At 40.3% G+C, this 20,267-nt stretch overlaps 1 protein-coding gene and 1 long non-coding RNA gene across 3 annotated transcripts in view; one reads left to right on the top strand and one right to left on the bottom strand.

Moving 5' to 3' along the window:
* GDA (guanine deaminase) overlaps nucleotides 1–5,079 on the top strand; it is a 74,997-nt gene extending 69,918 nt beyond the window's left edge. For both annotated transcript variants that reach the window (XM_036433802.2, XM_036433801.2), the window contains exon 14: nucleotides 1,226–5,079. In XM_036433802.2, the coding sequence (XP_036289695.1) occupies nucleotides 1,226–1,296 (71 nt within the window). In that variant the 3' untranslated portion in view covers nucleotides 1,297–5,079. The remainder of the gene's footprint in view (nucleotides 1–1,225) is intronic.
* LOC118716491 lies at nucleotides 2,917–19,517 on the bottom strand. The gene is made up of 2 exons (XR_004987169.2): nucleotides 19,249–19,517; nucleotides 2,917–3,045 (listed from the first exon to the last, which is right to left on the bottom strand). It is a non-coding gene; the product is annotated as an uncharacterized LOC118716491 (long non-coding RNA).
* Between the last annotated feature and the right edge of the window lie 750 nt (nucleotides 19,518–20,267).

Here is a 20,267-nt window from a genome sequence, read left to right as displayed (position 1 = left end):
AAAATCTTTCTTTGTTTCTCTCTTGGGCATTTCTCTGCATTTGTGATACCACATGTAAAACCCTATGTGTGATCATTTGCTTTGCTTTTAAAAAAAATAAAATTTATACCCCAGAATACACTTAGGTGGTGAATGGGCAAAGAGGGAAGAAATGGGGGACATCTTTAATATCAGTGCTCTGAGCCCTGAGTGAACTTGGGGTGGGAGAGACACCTATTGTATTCCTTGTGGAGCTCAGTTCTTACAGGCCCTTCATCTCACCACCTACGTGTATTCTGGGCTGTAAAGCTAAGCACTTATTTTACATTTGGGGCCAGAAAGGCAAACCACTCACTTCAGCTGAAAGGACAGCGATAGGGGTCAACTCAGCTTTATGTGATTTCTGCTTTCAAGGCAGATTTCAGACTCCAGGCCTCAAATTAGATGCAGCATCTTCTATTGGTCATGTCCCCCTGTCTGTATTTTAAGCAATCTGAGAGAAACAAAGGTCGTTTTTTTTTTTGTTTTTAGAAGTGTGTTTTGCTTTTAAATCTCTCCTAGGGGCAATTAAAATACTTATTTCAGAGGGGAGTGGGACAGGAAGAGATTAACCAAGTAACTTATATACATACTGTGTATGCATAGACCATGGACACAGACAATAGTGTGGTGAAGGCCTAGGATGGGGCAGGTGCTGGGTGGAGGAGGCAAAGAGGGGGGAAATGGGAGACATCAAAACAACAAAAAATATATACAGAGTATCCCCAAAAAATGTATATACACTTTGAACAATTATATATTCCAATGGGTTAAATCTGAAAAGAAAGAAACATCAATTGAGCTCCCAGCTGTTCCAATGTTGTGTACACCGAGTGGCCAGATTATTATGATCTCTGAATGCATAATAATCTGGCCACTCAGTGTATATCCTATATTATAAAAGGCTAATATGCAAATTGCCCCCTCGACCAAAAGTTCAGCCAGCAGACAGGTCGGCCAACCAACCATATCCCCTTCCCTTGGTCAGGTTGGCCAGACCCCATGCACGAATTTATGCACCAGGCCTCTAACACACACACACACACACACACACACACACACACACACACACACTGAGTGGCCAGATTATTGTGTGTTCAGAGTCATAATAATCTGGCTACTCAGTGTACATTTGGGGGGGTACACTGCATACATTTTTAAAAATACTAATTGACACAAAATGGTTCCATGATTTTTTTTCTTTCAGGAGATGACCGGAATATTGAGGAGGTTTATGTGTGTGGAAAGCAGGTGGTTCCCTTTTCAAGCTCAGTCTAAGACCCTCAGCACCTCCAAGTTCTCCTGGATAGCATGGTTCTGCGCCTCCTTATGCGCAGGCGGAGTTAGAACGTCAAAAAATAGTACCTTGTTCTTGGGATGACTATCTCTTTGTGTGCTTACTTACAGTGCTCACTTGACAAATCGAAGGAAATTGCGCTAATTCTCAAATCTCTGGTTGGGAGGATTCAAAACGTATCCCTTTTGAGCTGTTCAGATTTACTTTAAGCTTAAATATAAGAGAATGTTATGACTAATGGTGTTCTTATTATGAGATTTAAGTAAAATCTATCTAATATTTGGAAACCTGAAGAGGAGAGATATTCCTGTGAGGTTCGATATTCTGAGCTAGTAAATATGAAAATTGGATATGGAAAATGAGCCAGTGAATATATTTTTATGAGGGAGAAAAAGTTAGACTACAGACAAACATTGCAAAATCGTTTCAATTGCTTGAAAATGATATACTATGTACTGAGCTTACTAATTTACAAAGAGAACTCACTGAGATTTAAAATGTGTTTCTAGGTTGACTTCGTGTTCTGGAAATTTGCATTTTATGGAATTTGCATTTCAGAGATTTGTTATTGTTGTGCTTTGCCTTCTTTGGGGACGAATGTCAGAGATTGAATGCCACATGCTTTCTTACAATAGTTCTGCGCTTCACAGTGTTTGACAGAAGTTGGGTAATAAAGATTTCAAGTCTCTTAGGAATAGTATTCACACCACTGCGTGGCATAAATAGTTGTATTTTTGTGTACTTTAAGTCACCTTAATGTATAACTGTGTGATGCTGCTACTACTTCAGTTTTGTTAGAAAAGAAACAAATTCCACTGCTTTGTAGACTGAAGTCTTCATAAATTGGGACAAGTGCAGGGCACTCACAAGCTGTCAATTCTGAAAGGAAGGGTTTCATTGCAATGGCCTAGTCTCCATACTCAGATCAATCTGTTAGAACTTTTAAATGAAGGAAAGTCCTCTTTAAAAAATATTATTAAAAATCTTTAAACCTTGTATATCACAAGAACTCTTATTTTCCCAATTTCATCCTATTATACTTTTAATTCCTAGCAATTTTAGGGCATAGGAATTTAGTATAATGAAAAATATGTAGACATCCCACATAATGTTTATATTAATAGGACTTAATCTGGACCAGACATCTAGGAAGATTAAGCAAAGCAAAGAGTATTTTTATGCCTCCTAATTAGTGTACTTTCCCATAACCTAAAGTTAAAAACAAATTATGACTATGATAAATCCTTTACAAGTATTGATGTGAATGCTATTTAAATACTATGTTTTTCTCCTTTAATTCCAAATAATATAAACTAAAAGGGGAAAGGAGTAGATTTTCCTACTATTTCATAGCACTTATTAATACCTTATAATAGAGAACTTTATGCTATAGAGGTAACTCCATATATAGAGAACTAAGGACAAAATTCTCCCTCTTGCATATAATTTTTATTCTCATATAATTATGCTTATTCAGCAGTAATTTTCCCAGTTATTGTTGTTGTGTGTGTGTTTTTCCCTTTGTGGAAGCACTTTAAGATTTGATTATGCTTAACTACAAATATTTAGTCTTATTTTTTCAGTGGCAGATTTTTATTTTGTTTTAGGATATTAAATAACTCAGTAAATCTAACTTCTAGTCTCAGTAGCAACATTTCCAGCATTCCTTCGTCATGTCAAAGATGGCCCCCCAGACTTCTCCCCATTTCTCTGAAGTGCCCACACAGGAACTCAATTACCTGGTGTCTGACCCACAGGGGTGGGCTTAAGAATTTGGATGAGCTGTTCAAGATTCACGAACAGGCAGCAGCCTTTGCAAGACCCTATACTTGTACCTTCCTCCAGGGTGTACATTTTGAGCCTGAACATCAGTTTTCATTTAGATTTAGGGTTCATACGCAGTAAATATAAATAAGTGTAGTGTCAGAAGCTGGAAGAACGGCCACATACAACCACTTTGTCAAACGTTAAGTTTAGCCCTGATAGTATGTGAAGACCTGAATATCTTGTCTAATAAATATAGAATATAATGAAATGTTACCCGTGCTTTGACCTTCCTACATCACTTAGAACTTATGTGCTTTATCCTCCAAATGCCGTGTTCCTGAATGGTGCATATGCTTTCTGCAGCAGTTCGGGCCTTAGCCATGCACGGGCCCAGATGTCCTGCACTTTGAAATGCGGCCTTTGCCTGATGTGGGTTGACTTCCTGAACTGTGGGGAGACGGTATCCCCAGCCAATTCTATTTGTTCCTTTTTGTTTGAATATTTTGCTCTCTGACAGGAAAGAATTGAAACTTCTCATCAGGCCCCTCACTTCACCCTACACTCTTTTTGCCTCCGGTTTCGTGGTGTTTTTAATGGAACGCACTTTAATGGAATGCCCAAACATATCCAGTAGGATTGGCTCCCATACATTTAAAAGAGTGTTTTTTCAATTAGAACACAAAAGCAGGTGAATCAGCTAAGATGAATTTACTTTTCCAAAGAGCGTGAAACGTGGGGGCGGGCACGAGAGGTTGTCCTAGTCTTCGTGTACCGATGCCATGGAGGCTCAGCCCCCTTATCCCGCCTTTCCTCTGGTTCACTTGTCTAAGGTTTGAGAATCTGGGAGGGTACCTGGGGACAAGCTCCCTTCCTGGCAGCAGGGGGTCTTTCTAAATTGGTACCATTAGCATCCAACCCCATTGACTCTCCATTTCCCCTCCATGAGAGTTCTGCACAGTTAAGAAGGGAAGGAGGTAGGGAAACACTCCTGAGTGCTTTGCCGATGGTGACGTGTGCCTTCCACATCCACATGGCAGCTGGAGCAGAGATGTCAAGAGAGGAAACAATGGGTGTGAGGTCCAGGAACGGACTTTGAATCTTCACTCCTTTCCAAATTCTTCCTATTTTGAATCACTTTTGTCTCAGAAGCAGACATGTGGAAAGCCTTAAGGGCAATCTGGAAGGCATGCTGGGTCCGATCTGTCTTACACATCAGATGCTTCTGTAGCCTCTTGGACATAGTTTCATTGCTGTCCACGTTTTAAAGCTGATGGTGATGCCAGAAACGTTCACGTTTAATAAGCGTGTTCTGAATTGTGAAAAGGGGGACTAATAAATGTGTCACGTCCAAAGTTTTTATCTAAGTTTTAAATGGCGTGCATTATTGTGAATTTTTTTCTTTTTCTAAAATCTTACAAGAGACATTTGAGTTTCCAATGGACCTAGCCATGTTAGGTATGACTTAGGACCCTGACAAGCCTTTATGTCTCTACAGGAAAAGCATGGGAAGAGTGCACAGATGAATATTTACCATTGGGAAACCCTGGCATTGGTCCCCAAGTGGGTTTGCATGCCCAGGCTGTCCTCCCTTTTCCTCCCAGAGCCCTGAGTGTGCGGGCGCAAGCATCGAGGGGTTAGTTCTGGTCCAGATTTAGTGAAATGCAAACATTGAACAGAGTAATGATGAAGCTAAATATAAATCCCAAGGTGGCTTTCACTGTCCTTGGGGATCAAAAAACTGAAGTACCGGATGTTCTGTGGCAGAATTTACCTGTCCATTTCCTCCTCAAAAGCCTGTCAGGAAGCATTCTTTGTTGAAAACCACTTCACGTTTTTGTCAAACTCCTGCTCGCTGCTCTGAAAAATAAATATATATATATGTATGTATGTATTCTTGGGGACATTTTTCTCAAAATTTGTGTGGTTTGCTTATTGTTTATGTGCAGAGTGAGCTCCGTGCTTTAGAAAAAAATAAATGCGATTTTGTGTTTACATTATTTTCTTGTTGTTGTGAGTTTTATCAATCTGATAAAAGGGGATTAGTCTTACAATGTTTTTCTTCTTTTAACATGAATTTTAAAAACCAAACAGCATATTTAGCCTTGGGCTAACATATGTCTTTCAACCTACGATAATGACTATATTAGTACATAGCTTTTACAAATTAAGGTCTGATGTTCAGCCATTTAGAATCATAATGCTACTGCTTTTGACTTCAGGATAGTTAATATTTTACATACCCAGAGCAAGAATGCTTTAACATCAAGAATTAGTTCACATGCCCTGGCCAGTGTTGCTCAGTGATTAGAGCATCAGCTCATCTACCAAAGGGTCCCGGGTTTGATTCTTGGTCAAGGGTACATAGCTGGATTGCAGATCTGATTCGTGGTCCTAGCCCAGATGTGTGCAGGAGGCGACCAATTAATGTGTCTCTCACATTTCTCTCTCTCTCTCTCTCCTATCCCTCCCTTCCTTCCACTCTATCTTCTAAGAATCAATGGAAAAATATCCTTGTGTGAGGATTAACAACAACAAAAACAGAATTAGTTCATATATACATGTGTATTTAAAACAAAAATATCAAAAATAATAATTTTCTTATCTCTGACGGCCTGAGCTATTTTCTCAACTCTTTTATTCTCTTCTATCCTATCCTACCTAATAAAAGAGTAATATGCAAATTAACCCATCACTCCGCTACACCCACAAGCCATGCCCACCAGCCACGCCCACCAGCCAATCAGAGCGAGTATGCAAATAAACACAATCAAGATGGCTACAGCCACAGAGAGCAGGAGGGAGGCTTGGGTTTCCCAGCAATAGAAGAAGCCAAGCTTTCCACCTGCCCTAGGTGGCCTAAGCCTCCACTCAAGACTACAAAGTTTCAATTATAAAAGATAAACAAATCCAAACAGAAATGGCTGCCAGCCCCGGAGTAAGCAGGAGGCTTGGCTCCATTCCAGGCTACAAAGTTTCAATTGTAGAAGGTAAATAAATTCCAGATACCAGGGCCTCCACTTGGGTTGCCAGGGGACATGGCTGGCCTGAAAACCACCACAGGCCCCTCAGGCCGCCCCACACCAAGGGAACCCCCACCCTGATCCAGGATACCCTTTAGGGCAAAACAGCCAGCCCCCACCTAAGCACCAGGCCTCTATCCTATCTAATAAAAGAGTAATATGCAGATTGCCCATCACTCCAACACACAATATGGCTGCCCCCATGTGGTCAAAGATCCTGCCCCTATTTGGACACAAGATGGCCACCACAAGATGGCCAGCAGGGGAGGGCAGTTGGGAGGGACCAGGCCTGCAAGGGAGGGCAGTTGTGAGTGATCACCCCTGCAGTTAGGGGTGACCAGGCCAGCAGAGGAGGGAAGTTGGGGGCAAACAGGCTGGCAGGGGAGCAGTTAGACATCAATCAGGCTGACAGGGAAGTGGTTAGAGAGTGATCAGGCTAGCAGGCAGAAGCAGTGAGAGGCAATCAGGAAGGCAGGCAGGTGAACAGTTGGGAGCCAGCAGTCCTGGATTGTGAGAGGGATGTCCGATTGCCCGTTTAGACCCAATCCCACCAGGTCTAAACAGGCAGTTGGACATCCCTTGAGGGGTCCCAGATTGGAGAGTGTGTAGGCTGGGCTGAGGTACACCCTCCAGTCCCCATGCACAAATTTCATGCACTGGGCCTTTAGTTCTTTTATATTTTATTTGTTTAATTATTTTTATTCTGTTTAATTGTGTTTGGTTTCTTGAACCTGCGCAGAAGCAGTTCCCAGTGTCCTTGAGCTTACATGCTCAGCCTCCATCCTGTGATTTGGGCATGACATGCCTGCCTGCCTTAGAGTCATGAGGACCAAATAAACAAATTCATAGCCAGAACTCGAGATAGCACTGAGGACAAAGTGAGTGCTTACCAGACAGCAGTTATTATTTAAACAAATACACGCTGAATAGAAACAAAAATAATTTTAAATGTATTTTTATCAGTCTGGTTTTTAGAACAGTAATCTTGTGATGCTACAGATCTCTCTGTACATAAAAATATCCTAAAAGGATTAAGTCTGATTCTGGGAGGCACTGTTACCTTCATTATTTTTTATTTTTAACATGAAGCATAAGAGAGTAGTAGATTTGGTCTATATAATAAATTCACCCTCAATGTTCTAAGCACTTACTAAGCACCCTTTTTTTTTCTTCCTTCTAAAGAATAACTTAGTTAAAATACCCAGAAGAGAATATCTATGTGCATAATCTTGCAAGATGTGTGCCTCATTTACACATTTGTGGGCGCTGTGAGTTCTGTAATAGGTAATTAATAGATACATGCAAATTACTGCATGGTACTAAATCCAATATTTAAATAAAGCTTAGACATAAAACAAGGCCTGTGGTGGGGTGTTTTAAGGCTCCATTGGGGAAGCCACTCAGTTAAAGACACAGGACTCACAAGTAGTTGTCACCAACAGGAGCAGGGTTTTTTGTGTTTGTTTTTTTAAACATTTTAAAATGGGATAAATGAAGAATTCTCTATTCTTTAAAGTGATAGAACATTATTTTAATGTGTAATTAATTTTTTTTCCACTAAATCACACTCATGTGCTTTTACCATCAAATCTGCCTACACCATCATGGTAAAATTACATTAAGTTTGTCATACTTCCATATTTTTTCATGCTTCTATATTAGTTGAGTCTATATCTTGGGTAGGAAGGAAGGTCACTATAAAAGCATTTTCTATAGCAGTGTTTCCCAAATTTCTTTCATGATGAGAATCACCTGGTGGAGTTGTTAAAATACAGATTCCTGAATCCCAACTAAGAAGTCCTAAACTAGAATTTTTGGGAACATATAGGTAAAATTGTATACTTAACTAGTGCTCTAAGATAGTGCTCTTAGTTGGGATTCAGGAATCTGTATTTTAACAACTCCACCAGGTGATTCTTGTCATGAGAGAAGTTTGGGAAACACTGCTCTATAGCAAAACCTTTGTTGGGAAAATTTTCAGTGGTAACTCAGAAAAAAACACATTATTATTATTATTATTATTATTATTATTATTATTTTGGCCTCAATGTAAAAAGTGATAAGATATAAACAGATGGCATGGAGTTTTTCTCAGGCCACTTAGACCCCCCCCCCCCCTCAATTGCCTAGATTCTGCCCATCCCTATAAAAAATGAAGCAAACATCCATTTCCCCATCTTCAGCCCTAGAGGAAATTACATTGATAGCAGTAAAACCTGATGTAAGAGAAATAAAGGCTTCTCTTTAGTCAGATTATTCTTTAGTCGCATAGCAAGAAGTTCTCATATGCTTGCTTGAAATCTGACCCTTGTAGCTTCCCTGTGAAATTAATTTCTGCCCTTTTAATCCTGGGCGGTCTCTCCAAGCCAGACTTGCCTTCCAGTGCTGTCAAATGGAGCCACAGCCCTCAGCTGAATAATCCAAGGAAGAGTTTTACTCTTGTGTTTTGTTTTGTTTTGTTTTGTTTTGTTTTCTAAATGTGCTTCCTGGAGCACTTAAAAGACTTCCAACAGCTTTGGTGTTTTTGTTTTTGTTTTTCTTCCTGAAAAAAAATTGATTCCATCTATACCTGAGTTTTGGAACAAAGGTAGGGATGTCTTTGTGTTTGTAAAGTACTTTGAAAACCTTGACTGAAGCACATAGATAGATAATGTCATGATGGGCTTTTGTTATTTCAAAGGATAAATTAAGAGGCTCAGAAAAAGCAGTGGATGCACTTCTTTAATTCATGACAACTTTCCTTCTAGCAGAACAATGAAAGAGGAATCAGGCCTGGCAAATTATGTATTCTGGATTAATTTATGTAACGACAATAAACCCTTCAGCATCATGAACATGTCCTGGCTTGATGCAAAAGCATGTTATGCATCCAGGAAATCTTATACAGTGGTGCCTCGCATAAAGAACGCCTCGCACAGCGAACGCTGCACACAACGAACTTCATTTCATGATTCATACAACGAACTTCGTTTCACACAACGAAGTCGCCCGAGCTTCCACGACCGCTTTGCCCGAGCTTCCACGACTGCTTCGCCCGAGCTTCCACGATCGCTGCTGATGTATTGCATCCTTCCGCGCAGGCACTGCAGGCAGTCGTTAGTCACTGCGCTTAACTTAAGCACGTATCGCGGCAATCGTTCTTCATTACAAATTAAATCACGCACATATCACGGCAGTCGTCCTTTTAAGTTAAACTCAATATTTTTTTTTATATCATGGCTTCTAAAAAAAGCAGGAAGGTGATTTCTGTTGAAATGAAACAGGAAATAATTAGAAGGAGTGAATGTGGGGTAAAACAGTGTGACCTCGTCAAAGAGTTTGGCCTCAGCAAGACCACCATTTTCACCATTTTGACAAATAAGGATGCAATCAAATCAGCCAAAGTAGCCAAAGGAGTATCAAAACTATTTCATGAAAAACATAGGTCTTCAATCCACGAGGAAATGGAGAGGCTATTAGCGATTTGGATTAAGGACAGGCAGGTGAAAGGTGACGTAACAACCCAAGATATTATCTGTCACAAAGCCAAGAGAATTTATGACGATCTAAAGAAAAACGTCCCTGGAAGTAGCAGCAATCAAGATAATGAAGAAGAATTCAAAGCCAGCAGGGGGTGGTTTTTTTAGATTTAAGAAAAGGTGTGGAATCCACAGTGTTACTATGCATGGTGAGGCTGGCAGTGCTGACAAGAAAGAAGCAGAAAAGTTCTCTATTAACTTTCAAAAATGTATTAAGGATGAAGGATACTGCCCACAACAAGTGTTCAATGCCGATGAAACGGGTCTTTTCTGGAAAAGAATGCCGAGCAGAACCTTCATTACAAAAGAGGAGAAGAAATTGCCAGGACACAAAGCCATGAAGGACAGACTTACCCTTATGTTTTCGTCTAATGCCAGCGGAGACCTCAAGATCAAACCTCTATTGGTTTATCACTCTGAAAATCCAAGAATTTTCAAGAAAAATAACGTTATTAAGTCCAAACTGCCCGTCCATTGGAAGTCCAATCAAAAAGCCTGGGTGACCCAAGTTATCTTCAACGAATGGATTCTGGAAACCTTTGCTCCTGCCGTGAAGAAATTCTTGCTGGAAAAAGAACTGCCGCTCAAAGCCCTTCTGATACTTGACAATGCCCCTTCTCACCCAAAAGACCTAGAGGAAATATTGCAGGAAAATTATCCTTTTATCAAGGTGCAGTATTTGCCACCAAACACCACATCCATTCTTCAGCCAATGGATCAGCAAGTTATTGCGAACTTTAAAAAACTCTACACTAGAGCCCTCTTTAATAAGGTGTTTGAAGAATGCGAGTTTGGTGGAGACAATATGACTGTCCGAAAGTTTTGGAAGGAGAAATTTGATGTCCTTATGGCAATACGACTTATACAGAAGGCCTGGGAAGAAGTGTCACAAAGGACCCTCATTTCTGCTTGGAAGATGCTTGTGCCTTCGTGGACCCAGGAAGAAGCAGTAGTTGATGACACGGAAGTGGTGAAGGACATCATCACAGTGGCCCAAAGGTTGGAATTAGAGGTAGAGGAAGAGGATGTAGAGGAGCTTATTGAGGAACACGAAGAAGAGCTGACAACTGAAGAGCTCCAAGCACTTCTGGTCCAGCAACAGGACAATGCTTAAAGGGAAGCGTCATCTGATAACGAGGAGCAACAATCAAACAATCAACCAATCCCAACTGCTGACATCAAGAACATCCTGGTCAAATGGAAAGCAGTTCAGGAGTTTACCAATGCCCACTATCCGGATTCAGCTGGAGCAAACAGGATCAACGATCTTTACTCCGATACTCTTGTCTGTTATTTCCGGCAGATGTTGGAGAAAAGAGAAAAACAAACGACTTTGGACAGGTTTTTCATGAAACCATCGGCCAAAAAGCAGAAAATGGATGAAGATGTGCAAGATTCGGTAGACTCTACTTAGTCTGTCTTAAAATTTAAAAAATGTGTGTTTTTTTTTAAAAAAATTATGTTTTTAGATGTATCTAAATAAAAATAATAACAAAAAATTATCTTTTTTATGTCATCTTAGCATATTTTATGCTACAGAACGAATTACTTTTTTTAACATGTATTGTTATGGGAAAACGCGTTTCACATAACGAACTTTTCGCATAACAAACTTGCTCCTGGAACGAATTAAGTTCGTTGTGTGAGGCACCACTGTATTTATGATAACAGGGATCGTCTTCATGAGGAAAGTAGTATGGTTGTAAAAGAGAAGTTATGGAATTTAGTTGTTTGGGATAGTTGTTATTTTAAGCTCCTATATATTTTATGTCCATGACAATTGTGCAATCTCTTGCACATCCTGGTGATTATTTAGGGTAACTTACAGGAGGAAGAAATGCCATTATGTAGGAACATGCACAAAATCATGTTCTGTATAAAATTACCACCTGAGTAAAATAAGAAAGAGATTAACCTAAATGCATATAAAAGCTTCATTGAATGTCATTTGTGGTGCTGTGGACCATTTAACATGGCATAATTGATTCTAAAAGAAGCCTCAATCAATCAGGCTACCCTGAAATGTACTCAGCTGTTATCATGCTTTTCACGTGTTGGTAAAATTGAATACTTGAAATTAGTTGCTTTTTAAAAAAGATTTATGCAGAAAGCATAAATCATAGTCAATTAAGTAATTTTCATTAACTAATCATGAGGTTGATAAATTTTAAAGCATATTCATTCATGTGATTATTAAGTGCACATGAGATACCAGACACAGGCCAGCTTTAAGGTTTAAAAACAACATTCATCCTTTGAGAAACTCAGTCTGGGATGGTAGGTGGAGGGGGACTATGCAGACAAATCAATACATTAAGTTCAGGACAGATGTACAGAGACCTCAGGGGGCTCAGAGGGAAAAGCTGGGGTGTGTTGGGTTTATTGTGAGTGAAAAGAACAGAGGTCAAAAGGTAACAGTGGATATTTGTCAGAGGAAGTGACATCTAAGCTGAGAAGAAGAATAGGAATTTACTTTTCACATGAACACTCTCAAAAGTGTATTCTGGACAGCATTCAGCATAGAGAACTTGACCTCTGAAAAAGGTAAGATAAGGATGAGAAGGACTAGTCTAGTGACTATCAGGGTCCCCAGTACGTTGATTCAAAGTCTCGACGTGGGCCCATGAATCTGTGTCGTGAATAGATACCTTGGTAAAGGCACAGGTAGTGTGTGGTAAAGAGGCCCATCCTGGTGATGACAAGGACCAGGTGTGATCACAGGTGTGAACTCCTGGAGAGAAGAGATGTGGCACTGGCTGAGTCCAGAAACTCTGAGCCTCTTGTGCAACATGGACCCTTTACCTGTTCATGGGGCAGACAGCTCAATAGCAAACACTGCACAGCTTCTCCCCAGTGACTGGAAACAGAAGAGCTTTTGGGCATGGTAGCTCCCTGCTCTGACGGGGGATCCCAAGGCAGTTGTCGTTCCTGCCCCTCTGCCACTCTGTGGGCTACCTCAATATCCTATATTGGCCTAAGCTACTGCCAACTTGTTCTGTCTCTTGCAAATCAAAGAGCCCAGAACTAAAAATCTTCTCCAGCCTTTCCCTCTATGATGGCTGAATTCTTTAGAAACAGGTTATATAAATTGTTGTTTTGTTCTTAAATGAATGAATGAAAAACAAAGAAACAACTATCATTTCACCAGGCATTTGGCCGCTTCCTCAACCCCAAGTCTTCTCTGAGGGGCACCTGTGACTAGAATCTGGCATCCTCCCGGACCCCCGGACCCTCCGCTCAGGGTTCTCACTTCCCTTCAGTAAAGGTACGAGGGAGGAGTTGCTGGCAGAGTCCCAGGACATACTAGGAGAGTGAGATGTTTATGCCAGTAAACGTACTCTGCTTCTGTAATAAAATTAGAAAATACATGTAAAAGCACTTAGAGATAAAGTGTTCATCCTTGTCCCCAGCTTATCCCTGCCAAGTGATTTTCCAGCCTCTGCTTGCATACCTCCATGGATGAGGAACTTATTTTAAGCAGCTCATTTCATTCTGGGACAACACAGAGCATTAGAAAATGATTAATTAAATTAAAATATAACATAGTTCTATGCAATTAAAATTCTAGGATAAATACAATTATTTCAAAGTGAATAAATACAATTATTTCAAAGTGAATAAACCTGGCCTTTCTTACAAGATATAAAATTGCCATTTTTGGACTACCAGGTAAGATTGCAAGCAATCCAGCAAGAGGGAGAGAATGTTTATCCAGTGCACCACCTAGTGGTTATTTTAAGCCACTTTGCTTTGAGATGTTTTTCCAAGTCCAATACATTACTCGAACAGATGGATAAATATGTACAGTGGTATGGCAGTTATCAAGTAATTGCCTGTCAACTTCAAATTCACGCTTTGTTGTCTGATCTGTGAAAATGTAACCTGGTCCTTTAATTACAGATTCTTCCTCTGTCTGAATCAATGCTAAACTCTCCAGTAGAGGACGTTGGAGAACCATGCCTAGAGGGGGGTCCCAGGGTCTCTCCACCAGGTTCTGGGAAAGGCATTTTCCACCCTTGGTCCATTGCTAGTTGCCAGTGGGACACAGCTTTCTCCACATTTGGGCACCACGTGTTTTCTCTAGCTCCTTCCTCAGGCATTGATGATGTGGCTGGGAGTCCCAGACACTGCAGACCCACACTCTCCAGCCTGGCTCACTTCTCCCCGTGTGCTTTCCTCTGCCCCACGGCACATCTAGCACATACTGAATATATAGAGCAGTGGTTCTTAACTTTTCTAATGCTGTGACCCTTTAATACAGTTCCTCATGTTGTGGTGAACCCCAACCATAAAATTATTTTCGTTGCTACTTCATAACTGTAATTTTGCTGCTGTTATGAATCATAATGTAAATATCTGTGTTTTCTGATGGTCATAGGCGATCCCTGTGAAAGGGTCGTTCGACCCCCAAAGGGGTCACGGCCCACAGGCTGAGAACCGCTGATATAGAGCGTTGGCTTACTTTGAGGAAGGAGAGCAGGCAGAGAGGTTCCTGAATTTACTTTATGTGTTTTTTTATTGTTTGAACTGCTCATTGGCAGCAATGAATACCCTATGATTCGAACCTCCAACTGACCCAAAATGTGGGGGCTTCTCTTTGGTTTGCAACTGACACATTTCTGCAGAGTTTTGTTTTTATGATCAAATATAAGCTATTCATTAGAGATCACACACAAATTATCCATGTCCCACTGCTAACAGATGTGAACATAATCCTCAAGACGTACTAATTTAACAGTAGAGAGAATGTAGAGCAACACCTCCAAATGTTTCTGGCATCGTGTTCCCCTGGAATGGAGGGACAGTTAGGGTGATTTGCAACCTAACTAGGCCACCATTTAAAGGTATGATATTTAATTGTTCAGGTTGAGTGTGATTTATTTTTGCCCTTTGAGTCAAACCATTCAGCTGATAATAAATGTGACTAATGCCCTCCTGTATAAGAAACAATGGACACGATCACCATACTAAATAATGATGTGAGTGAGGCAGGCTCAGAAAGTTCACTGTGTGTGAAAATGTAAATTACAGCACATCCGGTGGTTTTATCCAATTGGGGGTATGGCTTAATGCTAAACCCAGAAAATGAATAAAACAAAATAAATTGATTTGTCTCTGCAACTTTGAAAGTGTGTGACTAAATGTATACCTATCTGAAGAGTCATTAACAATGTCACTCTATCTTATTGGAGGGATTTTGCAGGCATCTTGTTCTGACAATAATTGAAAAGAACGTCAACTATTTTGCATTTCTAAAATTACTGTATCTGCAGGTCAGCAAAAATGTTTTTATATTTGCTCATTCGTGTTTTTATTTCTGTCCATCAGAGGAAGAGTTAGGTACCTAAACTTATTTACTTATTGTGATGAAAACTGTTCATTACATTTAGTGGATTGATAATCCTGGAAAGAATTTGTCTTTATGGGGGGGAAAATTACCTGATTTGCCTAAGACTTTGAGGAGAGATCTGGGTTGGCCTGGTGACGTAGAAATTCACAACTTCTGAGTCAAGAAGAAGTCGTGACATTTGTATGGATCAGAACTCTTTGCTGTAAAGAACAGGAAATGAGCCGGACTAGTTTAAGCACTCATCATAGGGGCTGGAGGATCAGGCTCAGAAATCAGCCCCAACCAACGTGAGCTGTAGAAACAGTCCCTTCCAGGCCCTGCTGACGCTTCTAGTAGCTCACCGAATGCTGACCACGATGGGCACCATTGCCATTGGGGAACACCATCAACATGAGTGACTGTAAGTGCCCTTCGGTGTCGGTTCCTGTGCATCTGACGGGCCACCCTTCGTCATGTCCCCTACTTCTTCAAGGGGCATGAAGTAGAAAGAGTTCATCCTGAGTTTCCTTAGTGAGCGTTGGGGAACCACATCCCACCAGCACCACAGAGTGGAGTATACCTGCACATACATAAGGGAGCTAGCCCTGACTGGTGTTGCTCAGTGGTTAAAGTGTTGGCCCTCTGACAGAAGAGGTGTGGGTTCAGTCCCTGGCCCTGGCCAGGGCGTGTGTAGGAGGCAACCAATCAATGTGTCTCTCTCACATGGATGTTTCTCTCTGTCTCTCTCCCCCCTCCCTCCCTCCCTTCCACTCCATCTGAAAATCAATGGGAAAAATATCCTCCGGTGAGGATTTTTTTAAAAAGGTGGGGGTTGGATGTGGAGACAGTCTGGATAAAGAGAAAAACAGTCAGCAATGCTCATCTCTACGGTGCAGGCGGGGTCCGACTTACAGGCCTCATTACAGTTCCTCTCATGCCCAGGACGGCATTTCTGTACCTCACATTAAACGTTTTGCCCTGGCCCCTTCTTCCTGCCTCAGCCCGTCTTAGTATTTTACTTCAGCACTCCCAATCCACCAGTAACTGTTTCCCTCACCACCACCCTCTCCTCTCCTTCCACTTCATGTTGGATCTTTCTCCCCAGGTCACAGGAGACACTCCTCACTGATGTTTGAAGAAGGAAGAACCAGGACCAGACGGGGAAAGGGCGAGGCAGAAGGCCAGCTGCAGAGAACATCCTTGTTCTCCCAGGTATATGTTCGGATACCACGCTTGGAAAGCCAGATGCAAATGCTATACAAATGGGTCAATGGCGAGATAGGTCTGCCATATTGCTCCCTATATTTAGGCTTTTATAAAGCCTGAAGCCCACCAGCACCACAAACTTAAATTCTTACACATCTGATTGGTTTACAGATAGCCCAAATAAGCAGATTTTTTTTTTTTTTAGCAATCTAGAACCTGCCTGTTTTACATACCTCATGAAACTATGCAACAATTACTAGCCATACATAAGATAAACTCCATAGCTAGAGAAGCCCCCAAACTGCTGATGCTCTTTGGAGCTCTCTGAGCCATGGACTCCCTCCCTTGCTGCTGCATGACATGGCCTGGACACATAGCGCCTTCCCCAGTTCTCCTTTCCCCTGAGGCCTCCCCGGCCCTCTTCCTCTTCTGAGGCAAAGCCCCATACTGCTGCCTCTGGAAGGTCTCTTGCTGTGAGGGACGCACTCTCTCTTGCAGCCCAGTAAACGATATTGCCATCTCATGGTCTGGCTTTTTGTTCATCAGCCCCAAAATTCTCAGAAACATCACAGCACTTTATCTTTTTTTTTTTTTTATATAATATATTTTTATTGATTTTTTTTTTCCAGAAAGGAAGAGGGATAGAGAGTTAGAAAACATCGATGGGAGAGAAACATCAATCAGCTGCCTCCTGCACAGCCCCTACTTTGGATGTGCCCACAATCAAAGTACATGTCCTTGACTGGAATTGAACCTAGGATAGCTGACGCTCTATCCACTGAGCCAAACCGGTTAGGGCACAGCAATTTATCTTTTATTATCCATGATTCAGAACTTCTCTATGATCAGACTAAGTTTCAGCTATACCAAGGGCTTCCATCAATTAATCTGGAAGCCTAACTCTCAGAAATATGTAGGGTGACCAGCTGTCTCCGTTTGCCAGGACTGTTGGCTCTCCAGGACTATGGGTATTCTGGGATGTAGGACTATCAGTGCTGAAACTGGGAAAGTCCCCTGCTAATCACAATGAGGCGGTCACCTGAGGAATTTTCTCTGGGAAAATACATTCTGCACTTCAAACAACTGCTTTCAAGTCAACTCAGTGAATACTACCTTTGCACAGGGCCTGGGGGAAAGTACTTCACCCATCTATTTAATGTGATCTTGCTTGTAAGTAGGGCAGATGTGGATATGTTAACATGATGTTTTGAGACCTTGCACTGAAAGTCTTAGTGTTCAGAAATCCTTCATAGTATATCCTATACACGAAGGATATCAAAAGAATTTTCATGACTTGGCTGAGTCAAGGAATATTTTCTAGTGCTCCTTCCCAAAAAGAGAACAATGAAATGGCTAGTCTTTCTTTAGAAATTTTCCATTGAAAGATTGATTATTTCTGGGTTCCTGTTGTCCATGGGTTAACGCATGTATGCATACAAGTTCTGTGGTTGATCTCTTTCTACCCACCCACCCACCTACCCCTGCCTTCCCTCTGAAATTTGACAGTATGTTCTATACTTCTATGTCTCTTCTCGCTGTTTTTTAATGGTGTCCTTTAAAGTACAAAAAAAGCCAAAATCGGTTTGGCTCAGTGGATAGAGCATCCCAGGTTCGATTCTGGTCAAGGGGCATGTACATTGGTTGTGGTCACATCCCCAGTAGGGGGTGTGCAGGAGGCAGCTGGTCAATGTTTCTAGCTCTCTATCCCTCACCCTTCCTCTCTGTAAAAAATCAATAAAATATATTTAAAAAAATAAAATACAAAAAAATTAATCTTGATGAAGTACTATTTATTTTTTCTATTATCATATGTACTTTTGATGTTATATCAAAGAAGCCATTGCTTAATCCAAGGTAAAAAAAAAATTACTTCTATGTTTTCTACGTTTTATAGTTTGAGCACTTTTATTATAGTCCAGGATCCATTTTGAGTTAATTTTTGTATATGGTATAAGGTAGGTCTAACTTTGTTCTTTTGCATGGGGTTATGCAATTGCCGCAGTACCATTTGTTGAAGAAACTATCCTTTCTCCATTTTTTTTTTAAGATTATTTATTTATTTATTCTGTTTAGAATTTGTCTTCCTCCTTTCTCCATTGAAGTCTCAGCACCCTTGTCAAAAATCAGTTAACAAGAAATGTGAGGATTTATTACTGGATTCTCAATTCTATTTCACTGATCTTTTTGTCTGCCCTTATTTATGGACCATACTGTCTTCATTATTGTAGTTTTGTAGCAGGTTTTGAAACCACAAAGTCTGAGTCCTCCAACATTATTCTTTTTTTGCAAGATTTTGGGGCTCTTTTGAGTCCCTTGAATTTCCATATCTATTTTCAGATTAGTTTGTCAATTACTGTAGAAAAAACAATTAGGATTTTGATGAGGATTGTATTGACTCTATAGATTAATTTGGAAAGTATTGCCATCATAATATTAAGTCTTCTAATCTATAAACATGTTAAATTTATTTCTGTGCATTTTATTGTCTTAGTGCTATTGTAAATGTAATAATTTTCTTTATTTTTAGATCATTCATTGCTAATAAGTAACAATACAACTGCATTTTGCATATTGATTTTGTATCTTGCAACTTGCTAAACTTGTTGATTAGTTCTAATAGTTTTTTGTGTGCATGTATTTCTTTTTAGTTTGTTTTTTTGCTTTTATTTTTATATGTATCTATTTATTAAAATTTTTTTAAATAGGAAAGATCATGTCTTCTACAAAATGCGAGAGTTTTACTTCTTTCTTTCTAACCTGGATGCCTTTTTTTCTTTTTCTTGCATAATTGCCAAGAAAAGAAAATGGCTAATCCTCTTTAAGGAAATATGACTAAGCTTAAAGAAAATATGATATTTGAGCTAGGTCCTGAGAGACAAATAGGATTTTGCCAGGCAGGATAGAGAAAGGAAATTTTTCTATATATTCACTACTGCAATCCCTGTTTCTAAATTTTTATTTTAAAGAGGTGATTTTTAAAATTTGCTTCTAAAGTGTTATCATAAATAATTTGTGAAACAAAATCCCTTGGTCTAAGGTGAAACTTTCCATGCACTGAGAACTCAGTAGTGTGCTCTTATCTTATTCCTGCACTGAATTTTCTGGACTATGTGACTGAAGTTCATTGGAACAGGCAGCACAACCTATGCTCTTTAGTCTTTACATAAATAAAATCCTTGGGTGTCAGACTGGACATTCGCCTGCCCAGTTAAAGAACTGCAGAGTTCTTTCTAATTTTGTCTCCAGATTTCATGCCACCACTGCTCCGGCAGAGGGCATGCTTTTGAAATGAAATCCTTTCAAAATAAGATTCCTCAGCCTTTTTACTTTTGGTTCATAGCCTTTAATTTCTGTGCATTTATTACTACCATAAGTGCAGGAAATAGGAAATAAAGTTAATCCTTAAATTTATGACAAGAAGTCAGAAAATAGTTTTCCCAAAGAATAAAAATAGGTGGTAATGAGAGCTTAGCTTTAAGAAACCAGACACTAGTGACAAAGCTGTGTTCAAGCACACTTGTGGGGCGGGGACTGGCGGGGGGGGGGGGGGGGGGGGGGGTGGGGGGGGGGAAGGGATGGGGTGAAGATGAGGCTACTAACCAGAAAGCCAAGAGAGAAATTATGCCATTTGAATACATTTTTGTAGTATCTATGTTCGATTGAAGTGCTTTGACTTAGTCCAAATAATTGTTTGTTTTTTATATGTAAACATATTTCCATAGAAAAACAACTAATGGGCAAACTATAATGACTGCATGCATACATTGTCGTGGGATAAGTAGGTCTAATGACAAGGACCCAACTATAATTTTATTCCCCTAGCCCCACCCCCATTACTACTCTTTAATCACTTTTCTCCTCTAGTTCTCATTTTGCACAAAATTTGCCTATTTCATTGTGATTTTGAGCTAATCACCTGAGATAACTCATACAAATGAGCCTTTTAAAATAAATTAGCTTAAAACAAGAAACACTTGATCTTGCAGTTCTCTTTCTGCTGATGGAGGACCATATACTTAAAGGTCAAAAGTCTGTGTGGGTTGCATAGCCTTACCCTCCTGGGAGGGAGACCAGCTTCATTCAAAACTTTTATGTAGAAACCTTAACCACTG

This window comes from Pipistrellus kuhlii, unplaced genomic scaffold, assembly GCF_014108245.1.
Source record: "Pipistrellus kuhlii isolate mPipKuh1 unplaced genomic scaffold, mPipKuh1.p scaffold_m20_p_12, whole genome shotgun sequence".
Lineage (NCBI taxonomy): Eukaryota > Metazoa > Chordata > Mammalia > Chiroptera > Vespertilionidae > Pipistrellus > Pipistrellus kuhlii.
The sequence above is the reverse complement of the archived record's forward strand: the minus strand, read 5'-3'. Positions and strand labels throughout refer to the sequence as shown.